The sequence below is a fragment of the Vombatus ursinus genome, unplaced genomic scaffold (genome assembly GCF_900497805.2).
Source record: "Vombatus ursinus unplaced genomic scaffold, bare-nosed wombat genome assembly UNPS02009062.1, whole genome shotgun sequence".
Taxonomy (NCBI): domain Eukaryota; kingdom Metazoa; phylum Chordata; class Mammalia; order Diprotodontia; family Vombatidae; genus Vombatus; species Vombatus ursinus.
The window spans coordinates 13,319,755-13,335,602 of NW_020948840.1; the positions used below are offsets into that span (position 1 = coordinate 13,319,755).

A 15,848-nucleotide genomic window follows, 5' to 3' on the forward strand; every position below is an offset into this window, starting at 1 on the left:
GGTATTTCATGACAGAGTGCTAGGGAACTTCAAAGTCTTGGGGTCTTCTGGTCTGAGCTCTGCTGCATTATGCTGATGGCTTTCAAGATTCTTGCTGTGGCTTTCCAACCTCTGTAGCACTTTTTCAGGATAGTGTTCCAGTCTTGCTGGCTCCAGACACAAGAGCCTTGCAGACTACAAGTCCCTCTGGTTCATATCTGGTCATGTCAGGAGGCTGCTGGCTTGTTTGCCTATGCTGGTGCTGGTTTTGCTACAGGCCATTTCCCCCATTACCTATTAATATCTGGATGACTTTATGGTAGTTCTGGGATAGAAGTAGTCACTGTAGTTTCTCTTTGGATTTCATGATCATTATTTGACCAGGCATGATTTTTAAGTTTTTACTGGAGTGGATATGGAGGAGCTAATGTCTGCTTCCATTCAAGTGGCCATACAAGTTTTCTCATGTTTCTCTGAAGTCTTTGTATTTGTCATTCCTTATAGTCTGAATAATAATATTTCTATATCATAATTATTCAAACAATTGTTAAGTACCTATCCTGGACCTACCCTGTTTCCAGTTTTTTTTGTTTTTGCAACTACAAAAAGTGCTACCATGATTCTTTTGGTATACATAGGTCCTTTCTGTCTTTGACTTCCTTAGTATATATGCCTAGAAAAGGTTGTGTTAGATCAAGGATATTAACAATGTAGTCACATTTTTCACATAATTCCAGATTATTTTCCATAATGATTGAACCAATTTACAACTCACCCAATAGTACATTAGTATATCTTATCTTTTCATAACTCTGTTCCTCAACACTTACTATTTTTGACCTTTTACCATTTTTGCCAATTTGATTGGTGGGAAGTTTTACCTCAGAGTTGTTTTAGCTTGCAGTTCTTTTTTTATTAATGATCTGGAGCATTTTACATATAGTTATTGACTTGCATTGCTTCTTTTGAAAACTTCTTGCTCATATCCTTTGATCACTTAATTGGGAGTGCCTCAGTCATATATTTGTGTCAATTTCTTATAAACTTATCAGAACTACTTGCATCAAAGATTTTCCCCTCCAATCTGCAGTTTTTCTTATTTTAACTCCATTAATGTTGTGCAGTGTTCAAATTTTTATATAAATTAAATTGTCTATTTTATCTTTTGTAATCTCCTCTATTCCTTTCAGATTATGAATTCTTCCCCTAACTACCTTCCACTCTAAATGTTGGATGTGACTTTTAGTATTTAATTATTCACTTAGAACTTATGTAGTATAAGATGCCAGCTCAAATTCACCTTCTGACATACTACTTTCTAGTTTTTCCAATCAGTTTTTGTTGAACAGGGCCTGCTTCTCCTAGTAGTTTGAATTCTTGTCTTATTGATAGTGCATAAGTTCCTTGAGGACAAGGGCAGTTTCATTTTTGTCTTTGTATCCCCAACACTCAGAATCATGCCTGGCACATATAGATGCTCAATAAATGCTTATTGATTGATTGATTAAACAATGGGCTATGTGTTCATTCTTACATTATATTTAAAGAAAAACATGTAAAGTACAGGCAACTTCATTGATAGTAGTGGGCCTACTTCTTAGTTTGTCAAGAATTCATCTGTAAACCCATGCTGAAGTACAACTAACTCTAGAATTTTTATGTGCTTGTCTCTTTTTCAATACACTGATAGCTAAAGGCCTGATGAGCCCAAAGAAACTGCATTTACTTTGTTTGACCCATTTGTTTCACATTGGAGATGGAATGGATTATATAATCAAGTCAATATCCTCTGAGTGTTGTCATCTTGAAGAAATCCAATCTATTTGAAAATTAATGGTGTGAAAACACTAGGTTAACTGTTGCCTTCTGTTTCACTAGGTAAGAATATGTGTAGAATAATAAGTCATGACCAAATACATACCAATAAATGCTTAGGTTGTGTGAGCTTATCTTTGTTCCAAACTAAAGGTAGAAGAGAAACTAAAAAAAGTTACAGATGAATCCTTTAAAAACATTTCATTTGTTTCTATTTTTTGACATGGCTTTTCCCTGAGAATTAAGATTTAAGCAAATAGGCAATTGTAGAAACATCTCAGTTTGTCTGAAGTTTATAGGCTCATAGTGCTAGGATCATAAAGTCAGAACTGGAAAGGATCTCCAAGTTCACCACAGTTCAGCAAATCAGGTGTTCTGCACATCATACCTACTACATTATTAAAGCATTTTAAGAAACAACTGATCATTGGAATTACCTTTTTCCTGGCTCAAAAATTTCAAATTTGCCAAAACTAAGCAAACTTGATTTATCTGAGGCTTTATGTGAACTGGATAAGAAAGACAACAGCTGAAAATGAGCATCTGCATGCATAGATTAGGGTAGTGAAAGCAGATGTGATCTTGGCCCTGGAGTAGCAACCCATTTATAGGAGACATCTGTGGTCTCTTTTGTTCACCTTATAGCTTTCCACACGCCCAGAAATGAATCAGTTTAGCTTATTTCTAAGCTACACTGAGTTAGGACAGAGAATAGGTGTCTCTTATTTTACCAGCAAATCCCTTTTAATTATTATAATACCATGGACATTTTGCCTCTTCAGGGAGGGCAGGGCAGGGCAGGATGAGACAAAGAGAATTTCCAACATTCCAGGCTTCCTGCATTCTTCCTGACATATCTCCCAAGGATGAACATAGTAGCCATTATACACAGAATTCACTTCCTCCTTATTTCATAATGAACTGTGTTGATGTTGGAATCAACCTGCACTGAACTACTTTCCGCTGTTTTTAGTTGATGTGTTAGATGTCCTGAAACAGCTGATGACACAGTTGCTCCTCTGGGGATGTGATGTGAATCTATACCTGACGAGGCTGATAGAGCAACTGGAAACACTGCTGCGGTTCGTCATACTTGAATTCAGTGAATGAAGTCTTGCAGACACTGACATCCAAATCTTGGGCAAGTGCTAGAGGGACAAATATATGGAATGTATGTGAGAGAATAAGGCCAGGTCTAGACAAAATTGCAAAGTAGGCAGTTTTCAGTATCCTTCCCCTAGTGGAGAGGTCTGGATTTGAAGTAAGGAGAGAACTGGGTTCATACCCCATCTCTGACTTTTACTCAATGGGTGGGAAGACATTTAACTTTCCTTAACTTTAGTTTCCTCACCTGTAAAATGGGAACAGAAATACCTGTAGCACAGGGCTTCTTAACCTGGAGTCTGTTAACTTAAAAAAAATCAATAACTGTATTTAAATATAATTGATTTCCTTTACAATCCAATGCATTTTATTTTATGCATTTGCAAACACTATTCTGAGAAAGGGTCCCAGATTGCCAAGATCCTTGACACAAAAAAGATTAAGAACCATTCCTGTAACAGAACTACTTTACAAGGTCCTCGTGAAGATTGAATGAGATAATGTGATAGTATGCTTTGAAAATCTGAGAGTACTTTGTAGTGGAAAGTTTCAAATTTTCTTTTGCAAGATCCTTGGCTTTTCTCCATCCCCAGTCAAATCCCCTATACTCAATGGTGGGAGCAGCAACTCTAGATAATTTGAATAACCTCACTCAGGAGATCCCTGACAAATTCATGGGGTTGGAAGGGAAGACTCTGGACAAAATTGGGAGGCGGCTGAACGTTGAGGGACAGAACATTAGACTGTGAATGAAGTTAATCATGATCACACCTGGTAGTGAGGACAGACTACCTGAAAGAAATGAGGGCAACTTGTGGTATATGAATGTGATGTAATATTATGGTATAGCAAGAAATGACAAATATGAGTAATTTACAGGACCATGGGAAAATCTGTATGAATTGGACTACTGAAATAGCTTACAGTTATTCTCCCTGCCTCAAGCTTCTCCTCACTACAATCCATCTCCAACACAGCTGTCAGAGCAGCTTTCCTAAGGCACACCTCTGACCATGTGACCCCTGTACTCAATACACTCTACTGTTACCTCAAGGATCAAATGTAATGCTTCTTAGCTTGGAATGTGAAGTTCTTTGTAACTTGGTCCTTCCCAACTTTTCCAGGCTTCTTACACTTTATTCCTCTCCACAATCTATGATTTCTTTTTGTTCCTGGTACACAACATTCCATCTCCCACCTCCTGACTTTGCACTGGCTGTCCCCAATGCCTGGAATGGGTTGGCTTTCCACCTCTGCCTTTTAGAATCCATGGCTTCCTTAAAAATCTTAGTTCATGTGTAGCATTTATTATACAGGTTTTTTTGAAACAGAAATGTATTGTTTTATATTGAATCCTCTCTTATAGTCTGCTGTGTACATGGCAATTTTTTTCTTTTCTCATTTTGTATTTAAGTGTAAAATAAAATTTACCAAAAAAACAAATGAAAAAACCCCTCAGCTCAAAGAGTACTTTTTGTTTTTTTTGGCTAGGTGATGGGGTAAGTGACTTGCCCAGGGTCACACAGCTAGTTAAGTGTTATGTGTCTGAGGCCGGATTTGAACTCAGGTCCTCCTGAATCCAGGGCTGGTGCTCTATTCAAGGAGTACTTTTTGTGGACATCTTACACAGTCCTCTTCCCTCCCTCCTTGCCTATTTCCCTCTTAGGACCTTCTCCTCTAAAGATACCTTCCATCTATTCTGTATCTTTTATGTACCTAATTACTTACATTCTATCTCTCCCAATACAAGCTCCTTGAGAGCAGAGAGCCCTATTTTTGTCATTCCATTTCCCCAGTCGTAGCGCAGTACCTAGAACATTGGAAGCATAATAAATGCTTGTAAATCTAAACTGCTTGATGTAGAACGAAGTAGGTCCAAAATAATACACACAACTACAACCAATGAAAAGGAGCTAATCTCATCAAAAGGAAGCTATACTCTGAGAAATTGAAAAACCAGTGATGATATTGGAGAACAATAGATTCTAAGCTCCTTGAGAGGTTTTGTGTTTTGTTTTTTTTTCTGTAGCACCTAGCACATGGCTTGGCACATATTAGTGCTTAATAAATGCTTATTGATTTAATTTAGAAGAGATGATGGTGGGTTTAGAGCGTAGCCTGCCTCCTTAATACATGCCAGATTTTATATCATTTATTATTTTATTGTATTGGTGGCATATAATATATGTAAACATCGATTACCTTAGCAACTTACTGGGGAATTTTTTTATATTTTTTTATTTTATTTTATTTTATTTTTTTATATTTATATTTTCATTATATTTGGATCTATTTTATATACTTACAGTACAAATAAGCCACAAAAGTGCGGAAAAGAATAAAACATTTTCGGTAATCAATAAAGGCAATACAAATGTAATGCACTTTCTGGTTGACTTGTTCAATAATTGCCAAATCAATAATGTGTTTCTTTTTATACCCCAGGGAAATTTTTAGTTTGTTCCTTTTGCTCCTCAGTCACTATGTTGTTTCCTTGCGCTTATATGATTTATTATTTGCATCTTATACTCTGGAATTTATAAGTATGCAGTCATGGGACACTGATCTACTATTGTTCTTTTACAGCTAATGATCAGTAAATTATTATTGCTTTGAGCAGCTGTACCCTCTCAGTGCCTCTCTTCTCTCTAGGCCTTACTGCTGTCCCAATGGTTGTTCAAGGAGGGACTGTGGCTGTCCTCATCTAGACTGGCCCTTCCTAGATTCTTTAGTCAGAATGGCCAGCAAACTCCAAGATCAAAAAGATGATGCAATCTACTCTCAAAGTGAGTAGTATTAGACATTCATTGCCATGCCCCATCCTCACCCCCTAAAAAAAAAAAAGTGCCACCCTTAAGGTCTACCCAAAGTTCCTCCCCAACATAAAAGTAAACAGGACATGTTTGCCAAATATTTGGTCACCATATATTTCCCTGTTTTATTCCTCATTTGATGCTGATGATTAGAGAATTGGTCATCATGACTGCCTGGAGCAGAGAATATTTTGTGATTTTAAAAAGGGATATAATTTATCAGAGAATTTTTATGCCTTTCTGCTCTACTGAGGTAAAGGTTTGTGTATTTCCCCCTGCTGCTAGTGCGTTTCGAGATCACTTTCAATTTATATTGTCTATATCTTGTATGTTATTTTTTGCATGTTGTTTTCACCATTAGAATGTACACTGCTTGTGAGCAGGTATCATTTATTTGAATTTCTTTATATGTCCAGCACTTAGCACAATGTCTCACAAGTTGTCAGATACCTTGGATTGATGACTTATTTTAAATAATCAACTAACTATAAACAATATGATCATATTATTTTATCCACACAGTTTGCAGTGCATTGAGCACTGGATCTGGAACTAGGAAGACCAGAGTTCAAATGGCCTCAAACACTGATTAGCTGTGTGACCCTGATATAACCTCTTAAACAAGACTTAACCTCTTGTTTGCTTCAATTTCCTCATCTGTAATATGGGGATAATAATAGCACCTACCTCCCAGGGTTGTTGTGAGGATCAAATAATAATACATTTAAGCATTTAGCACAGTGCCTGGCACTTAGTAGGTGCTATACAAATATCAGAAATTGTTATCATTCTCACGTAATTGTGAGGATGTAATTGCCTATAAAAACTGTTTGTTTACAAAAGCTTTTTGCTTCTCATATTGTTGTGCATATACAATTACAACAAGGAGGTCAAGAGGTCCCAGAAACCACTTCAGTCTGATTATCCTTGATCTTCTTCAGTAACTTGCCAAATAGGAACAGGGTGACCTGTTTGCCTTAGAAGCAAGTCTATTTCTGGTCTACTTTGTTTGTAGAGAATTGTTATTCTATTTCCTGTCATTTGATTCCAGGCCATTCTAGAGAATGGTGGCTATGAAACCTTGAGAATCTTCTCTTCTGTCATCTATTCCTGTTGGGAGGCTTTGATCCAGAACCACAGCTCACTGCTTATGACTAGATCTCAAATAGCTTCTCTGCAGGGAAAATAAGAGAGGTGTCCCTGTTTTAGGCTGTCACATAGGATGACACCCTTCTGTTTGCCAGAATTATTCTGAAGATTTAGGGGGACAAAATGATGGCCTTTAGCTCTACTAAGATGGTGTAAAAGGCTCTTTCTCTCCTAATGAGAACAGGTGTGTTGAGCCCAAAGATGGCTGGTGTAAATCACAGATTATAATAAATTCCAGGTGTTTCCCTATAAATCAGCAAGCATTTATTAAGCACTTACTATGTGCCAGGCACTGTGCTAAGAACTGAAAATACAAATACAAGCAGGAAGACAGTCCCTGCCCTCAAGGAGCTTACATTCTAACTAGGAAGACAACACATAAAAAGATGAAAAGAGGTGTGGGGTATGGGATGAGATAAAGGTACTCTGTGTGAGGGCATAATGGATAAAGTCCAGGGTGCAATTCTATAACCTCTAGGATCAAGTTCTCTTTGGGGCAGCTAAAGCTTTTCACAATCTTTCTAGCAATATTACATATCATTCTCCTTCATTCATACTATGGTTATTGTTTTGTCTAGCTCTGTAAAATATCCCTTCAGTAGTTTCACTGATAGAGTACTAAATCTGTCAATTAATTTAGGTATCATTATTTTAATTATTTCGGCAGTTGTTTTACTGGCAGTCCAATCTCAGTTTTTCACATGATCACCTTGATACTCTCTTCTTTTTAGGTTTTAATGATAGTGCTCTCTTCTGATTCACTTCTCACCTATCTGACAATTCCTTCTCAGTCTCCTTGCTGAATCTTGATCCTGGTCATGCCCACTAACAGTGGGTGTCCCCAAGGCTCTTTCCTAGGTCCTCTTCTCTCTCTACAGTCTTTCATTTCATAATCTCATCAGTTCTCATGGATTCAATTATTTCCATGCAGATGATTCTCAGATTTGTCTATCTCCCCCTAACTTCTCTCCTACAATCTTACATTTCAAACTGCCTACTGGACATCTCAAACCAGATGCCCCATAGGCATCCTAAACTCAACATGTCCAAAACTGAACTCATTATCTCCCTTACTCCGACATACTTTTACCATTTCCTAATAACGTCTCTATTATGGTTGAGGGTACAACCATTCTCCGACTCCTCATTCTCTCTCTCATACACCCTCCCCCATCCCCCACACCCAATCACTTGTTGAGTCTTGTTATTTCTCCCATGGTTATATGTCTTGTAGAGTCTCTCTTCTCTCCTCTGACATTGCCACCACCCTAATGCAGTTAGTTTCTCATCACCTCAAACTTGCATCACTGCAACAGACTGATAGTTATTTGCCCGAGCTCAAGTCTCTCCTTACTCGAGTCCATTCTCCGCTTAGCTATCAAAGTAATCTTCCTAAAGCATAAGTTGGACTATGTCTCCTTTTGTCAATAAAATCATGTGGCTCCCAGTTACCTCCAAGAAAAAATATCACATTGTTTTCTGATATTCAATGCTGGTCTAAACATGGCATTTATAAATAACCAGGTCAATGATTCTTTCAATTAGCTCTATATGCAAAGAAAATTTAGAAAATGTGGCTTTGAAATGACTGAAGCTCACTTCAAACTAACACTATCATTATTTCTATTCTTAGGATCATTCTTTGAGAAAATACTTCTGGAAAACTTCCAGCAGTTGGATTTGGCAGGGAATTGTGTGAGCAGTAATGGATGGTTTGCCTTTATGGGAATATTAGTGAACCTCAAGAAATAGGTTTTTGGTTGTTTTTTTTTTAACTTCAGTAGCAAAGAAGAATTACTTCCTGACCCGCAGTTGGTCAGAAAATTTGGTCATGTATTACACAAGCTAAATTATTTGCAAGAAATCAGGTTAATTAGATGGCAATTTGATGATAATGATCTCAATGTTATTCAATCTAATAAATTTAAACTAGTCACTGTTTAAAAAGTCTCAACATACAACTGTTTAAAAGCTTGGCTCTAAGTTCTGAAATACTGGATCACTGTTAAGTGTGTAACATAGTCTCTACAATTAACTCTTAAGTTTGTATAAAATGAAAAAAATCATTCTCTCCACCTTCCACTTTGAGCCCTGGAATGCTGCTCACTACCCATTTAGTCATTCCATGTTTACTGGTTGAATCTGAATTAAATATGAAGTCAGTCAATAGGGACCAGGTAGGAGTCACTGAAATGGAAGCACTGCAGCTATTATTTGTATCTATTCTCTCTTTTATCAGAAAGCAAGCTCCATGAAGGCAGGTTTGTTTTCTTTTTTGTCTTTGTAATTCCAGCAACTGGCAGTGTCTTGTATGTATTAAGTACTTAATAATGTTAGTTGAATCAAACTGAATTGATAGCTGATTTATCTTTGTATTAGCTTCAATACCTACCATAGTGCCCTGTACATGTTGGATTCTTTAAAGTATCGGTTGCATAAATGACTTAATGAAATGTACAAAAATGAGTGCAATAACAGCTTAAAAACAGAGTAACTGTACCTAAACATTCTTAGATTCTAATAGCTTAATTCAAATAATGGAGAATATTAAAAAACACCTTCTCTTATTAGAGATAGATCAGTATCCTTTACCCTAGTAGAAAATCAGCAGCTGCTCATAGCACACAGCCACAATACTGTTAATCACAGGCATGAATTCTAGGTTTTTTAAATCAGCCACAATACTGTTAATCACAGGCATGAATTCTAGGTTTTCTATCAAGGAGCTGCTATGCCTTTTTAATCACCAATCATAGGCTTCAGTCATTGGAAAAGGAGAAAAAAGAGATCCATGTCTGCATTCCACAGGAGTCAAAAACACACCACCCAAATCATTTTAACATCCCCACCTTACAAAAAATGAACCTAAAAGGAAAATACGATGCTAGTTCAAAAATCTAGCCTTACCTCCATGTTGTCTGGGAAAAAAACAAAAACAAACAACTATTCACTTAGCACCAAACCGTCCACCTCCCATTCTCATGGTAGCTCAAGTTAATGGCTTTGGTGTCAGTATAGGTTAAAAGCTGGCCATTATATTGAGGTAGTCACTGCAATAAAAAAGTCTGGGCTATTCAGCAAGGGGGCATTGATATACACATGTGGGTGCTGCTCAGTTCAATGTCTGCTGAACACATCTTTGGAAAAATTTTCATCAAAGTCAAACTAGATGACAAGCACTTATCCTTTCAAATTTCATGTCTTGATACCTACAACTGGCACTATGGCAACATCAAGGTTGTTACTTATAGGCCATTTGCTAGCAAAACTTTTTTTTTCCTGTGGGATAGTCTAGAAAATATGCTTTTTGAAACAAAATGCGTAACAGACTAGCATCACCCAAAGCAGATGGCAGCATGAATGAAACGCCAGCAGGCAGAGCCAGTTCTATTTTCACATCCCATAAGCAACTTTGAATAACCATTCTCAACTAATGTAAACAGTAATTAAAGCACCTTTGGTGGGGCACTTGTATAGGTGGCCACCTTTGAACGGTTGTGGAAGAAAAAGGCTCCATACAGACTCAAGATCAGCACCCAAACACCATTACTCTCATAGAAGTAGAGGTTGTATGTAGGGGATGAAAGAAGAAACCACATGGAAAACATACCTTTTACCACCTCTCAAGATATGGAAGTTCTTCCGGTCTCTATGAAGACACTCACAGGCACGTGTGGTCAGTCACTGGTGGTAAACCCTTCCTGTAGTGGTAGCCTTTTAGTAGGCACTGCCATAGGTGTGGTACAGCATAAAACCAGAGAGAAGGAAAGCGGCCTTACCTTATTTTAGTAAGTCATACTCTCTTCAGGGTATGACAATTTTGATCAGATTTTTCCTACATCCCCAACTATCCACATGACACTATAAATGTGGAAGATAGATGACTTCTCATCAAGTAATTATCAGAATGTGCTACATATTTCCACCGGACGATACAACTCTACTCCATGGAGTTGTCTTCCTCTATATATTGGTAGACTAGACCTCATCCTGATGCAAATAAGGGTCTTTCAAAATGCTTCAAAACAGCTTCTTCATTCCTCCAAGCCTCCAACTTATAATCCCTCAGTGACAGAGAAAGATTTGATACTTTGTTGAAGGAGGGATGGTCTTCATGAACATTTTGAATTCAATGAAAATCTTCTCTAGATGGATGTTAAAGAGTTCAGGTCATGAATCCTTAAAAGCAGCACCAAGTGGAACTTCCAAATTATAATTGCTGGAAAATCCTTGGCAAATGGGGAAGTTTAACTTCATTTACTCATTAAATCGCTTTTTAAAAAACTGTGGTCATAGAGGTCATATAAAGTTGACTACGTTTAAGAGAACATGTGGGTATTACTATGCTTTATACAAAGCAGCACTAGCTATACTGGAAAGTCCACATAATAAACACATGGAAAACATTAAAAATAAATAAAATGTCCTATGCCATTTTCAAAAATATTGCCACCATTACTATTTCACCATTCCTGATAAAGCAGGACAATAAAGTACAATTCTGCTCTCAGGAGATGTAATATTGTATAACAATCTAAAGTCCATTTTGTTTTTGTGACATCATACAGTGTAAGAACAAAATATTTATGCTAATTTGCAAGCATGATATGGCCAATACAACTATGTTCATGAAGTACAGAACAATGAACCAGTAGAAGGGTCATAAATTATACAAGCTGTATAATTATGGCTGTTTCTACCATTATTTCCTTACTGGAGTAATCATAGAATAAAAATCTGTTCATTGCACATTGATGAATAATTTGTTAAAAAGTTAACCAAAAGTGTAATGAAGAGAAGTATGGTTCATTTAAAATTGCAGAAAAATTAGTGAAAATCCTTATTGATAGCTAAATTTAAACAACAACAATAAAAACCATGATAAAAATCTAGTCACAACATTTGAAAATCTTGGTCAGTAAAACATGTATAGAAAACTTCAAGTAAAAGGAAAATTTGATTTTTACTTTGTAACACAATAACTTCCAAAAGCTAGTGTGGCCCCAAAGAAAATATAACTGACTTTGGAAAAGCTGTAGTAGAGATCTTTACTTTTATAATGGTAATTTCTTATTCCTGAAATTCTTACCATTATTCAGGAAACAGATTCATAATCTCAACCGAAGAAAACATCTTTTAACTAAGAAAATGAAATGTTGCCACTCTGTGAAGTGATTCCTCATAAAGCTAACATGATATCATACTGCAATCAATTTCAAAAAATGAAAGAGAAGCAAAATCTGAATTTAGAGGAACACACTTTCTATATAGCAAATCCATTTAAGCCCTGCAAATTCTGGAGAATTTCATTAGCTTAAACGCATTTTATGAAAATACAGTTTTATAGGCTTCATGAAATGGGGATTAGACCATCAATTCCTAATATTTAGAAAGAATGATCAGATGTTGACATTTCTGGCCAGCTAAAGAGACCAGAGGTCAAAAAGTTGATACCCTTAATAAGAATAAATAAGATCAAATGACAGTTTCTTATGGTCTGGGTTGCCCTCTACTGTTAGTTCCATATTTGCTTGGTATATTTGTAAAACCAGTCCTGAATCCTTGAGCTGCTCCCATTCCTGGTGCTCCAAATCCTTGACTGAACATATTGCTATATGGTGTGGATCCATGATTAATGCCCAAACCATAAGGCCTGGTTTGTGTATTTAGAAGAATAACTGGGGTCATATTTTTCCCTGGTGTATTAAAAGAAAATTCTGGAGGTGCAGTACTGGGTTTAGCTGGAGTTGATGTGAGAGGGTTCAATTCATCACCCTTTAAAGGTGGCATTGGAATTATATGATGATCTGGAAGGTTTAGCATATTGGCTGCAACAGGTCCTGATATTAAAGCAGGCCTCATCCAATCATCTTTGAAAATTTGAACAGTCAGAGTTGACACCAAAGTGTAGAGCCTGTTGGTCACATGAGCAAGAACCATTTGCTCATTGGCATCTCTTCGAATTCGAACATGCACCGATCCAGCCTAAAAGAGAATAAGGACACAAGAAAGAGTCTGCGTGAGGCAAACTAAGCTGTTGGTAAGAAAGAAAGACTTCATTTATGATTTGCTTGTGACATTTTCTTAAAAAGGGAACGCATAATTCCTTAACACTTCATAAACAGAGATTACTTAGGGGAAAAGTTCATAAAACCATTTTTGCATGGTAAATAAAAGTACAGGCATTAACCAGGAGAGGGCATGTAGGTTTCTGAATAAACTCAGTTCTCCAGAAGAATCAAATGGCACACAAATTAACCTAGTTTCCCTGCTAGTTCAGTTATGGGGCATCTAAAACCAAAAAGGGGTTCAAGATGGCTTTCCAATATTAACAGAAGAATTATACAGAATAGAATGCTATCAGAAATTCTTTGGTCAATCATGTAGTCAGTATTTGAGACATAAGGGCTGGCTAAATTGTTTGAATTTTACTTGACTGTTTTTATGTAGTTTATACCATATAGTTGCCTTTGACTTCTTCACCTCCCACATTTAATTAGTCACTAGGTCTTGTCAACTGTTTTATGAAGTGTTCTAAATTTGTCTCTCCTAAAACTCCCGTAAAAGTTTGTTTTTAATTCATCTATCACATTTTAACTCAATCAATCATATTCTAAATTTGTAGCACTTATTTTTGTGCATCATACTCACCCAAACAGACTGTCAGTTCCTTGAGGGAAAGAATTCATCCCTATATTTTTCACAGTATCTTTGAAACACAAGGCATTTAATAAATGTTTGCTCCATGAATTCTCTTTTCTTCTCACTACCACCATAATCTGCTTCTTCATTATCAAGTGACCCACAGATTTCCACAACAGTCCACTCTTCAGTCACCTTTCTTCCCACTTCACTTCATCCTGCACATGACTAAATAGACTAATACTGCTTAAAACACTGAATGTTATTTTTTTTAAAGAACCTACAATGACTTCCTACTGTCCAATCAAAATACCTCCTTAATTTCTGGTTAGTTCTTGTCTGTGTTCTGGAAGGATAAGGAATCACTGTCTTTCTCTGACACATATAAAGCACACAGTAGGGTCTTAACTCTTGGTTATCTGAGTACTCTGTTAGCTGCGATAAAAGGAACCTTTATAAATGAATTATACTGCAGCTACATTATTTAGAAATTCTCACAATTCTGTTATGTGACTAATCAGCCAATCCAGGGATTTCATTTGTTTTTACCTGGTCAATTCAGTATCAAGAAAGAACCGCAAGACTTCCAGCGGTGGAGCCAAGAGGTCTCCCTACATTTGCCACCAAAAAACTTTAAAATAATGCCTCAAATTGAAGGCTAGAGTGGCAGAGCCAACAAAAGGTCAGGACAAGACATTTTTCTAGCCCAAGACAACTTATGAGATTGGAAGGAGAGATCTGTGACATGGGGATGGAGGCTGGCTTGAAGTCCAGGTAGATGAAATGCTAGTGGTGGGACTGCGTAGTGGCAACAGATGTAGTAGCAGTTTCAGGAGCTCTCAAGCCAGAGATGGTAAGGGGACCTGGCAATCGGTCAGAAAGAAATTACAGGGGACTCCTGTGCTAATACTGGACGTGGAACCAGACACTGGTAAATCCATTGCCTATATTCACTTTGGGGTTATGGTTCAAGGCAAGAGGTGTACTTTTGGTCAAGAGGAAGTGGGAACCTTGTGGAGTAATATCATTTTTGGTCACAAGGGACGAGGGACCCCGAGGAACAGTATCACTTCCTGCTCCAAGGCATCAGGGACCCTGTGAGATAGTATCATTTCCAGTCCCAAGGGAGCAGGACCCCTAAGGAGCAGTATCAACTGCAATCCCAAGGGATCAGAGGTCCTTCCAGGATAAAGACCAGAGTGCAGATCAAGAGAGCAGTGATCACACTTCTCCCAAGATCATATCACCCTGGAAACACCAATAACTTCCGAACTCTGAGAACCAGCTCTTAAAATAGCAGTATTAAAAAGCCAGAAGACTGAGACAGTACTCCTCCTCACCAATTTTCCCATGGGGAACTGAGCCCAACTTTAACATAAGTTCAAAATCAAGAAATAGGATAGAAAAATGAGCAAACAAATAAAGAATCTGACCACAAAAAGCTGTTATGGTGACAGGAGAGACCAAGACACAATCTTAGAAGAAGACAATGAAGTCAAAAGAACTATAAGCAAAGCCTGAAAGAAAAAAATGTGAATTGGACACAAGCCCAACAAGAAATCCTACAAGAGCTGAAAAATAATTTACAAAATCAAATTAAGAGTGGTAGAGGGTCACCTAGGTGGCGGAGTGGATGCAGCACTGGCCCTGGAGTCAGGAGGACCTGAGTTCAAATACATTCTCAGACACATAACACTCACTAGCTGTGTGACTCTGGGCAAGTCACTTAACCCCAAATGCCTCCCCAAAAGAAAAAAAAGAGTAGTAGAAGAAAAATCAGGTAAAGAAATGAAAACAAAGGATTAAAAATAACATCTCAAAAAACAAATTGGCCAAATGGAAAAAGAGGTACAAAAGCTCACTGAATAAAATAATTCTTTAAAAATTAGAATTGGTCAAGTGGAAGCTAATGACTTCATGAGACATCAAGAAACAAAAAACAAAGTCAAAGGAATGAAAAAACAGAATAAAATGTGAAATATCACATCAGAAAAACAGCTGACCCAGAAAACAGACTGAGAGAGATAATTCAAGAATTATTGACTACAACCAAAAACAAAACAAAACAAAACAAAAAAACCCAAGAATTACTGACTACTTGAAAGCCATGATGAAAGAAAAAGCCTAGACATCATATTTCAAGAAAATACCATGGAAAACTACCCCAATAGTTTAAACCCAGATGGTAAGATAGAAATCCAAAGAATCCACCAATCATCTCCTGAAAGAGATCCCAAAATGAAAACTCCCAGGAATATTACAGACAAATTTCAGAGCTCCAAGGTCAAAGAGAAAATACTTCAAGTAGCTAGAAGGAAACCATTCAAATACCATGAAGCCACAGCC

At 37.1% G+C, this 15,848-nt stretch overlaps 2 protein-coding genes across 2 annotated transcripts in view; one reads left to right on the forward strand and one right to left on the reverse strand.

Annotated features, from left to right (window-relative positions):
* NLRC4 (NLR family CARD domain containing 4) overlaps window positions 1-11,743 on the forward strand; it is a 39,160-nt gene extending 27,417 nt beyond the window's left edge. The window contains 3 exon segments of the mRNA XM_027850361.1: window positions 1,631-1,798; window positions 2,726-2,935; window positions 8,494-11,743. Of these exon segments, the coding sequence (XP_027706162.1) occupies window positions 1,631-1,798; window positions 2,726-2,935; window positions 8,494-8,804 (689 nt within the window). The 3' untranslated portion in view covers window positions 8,805-11,743.
* Window positions 11,744-11,804: 61 nt separating this feature from the next.
* SLC30A6 (solute carrier family 30 member 6) overlaps window positions 11,805-15,848 on the reverse strand; it is a 39,048-nt gene continuing 35,004 nt past the window's right edge. Inside the window, exon 14 of the mRNA XM_027850477.1 lies at window positions 11,805-12,845. Coding sequence (XP_027706278.1) covers window positions 12,351-12,845 — 495 coding nt within the window. The 3' untranslated portion in view covers window positions 11,805-12,350. The remainder of the gene's footprint in view (window positions 12,846-15,848) is intronic.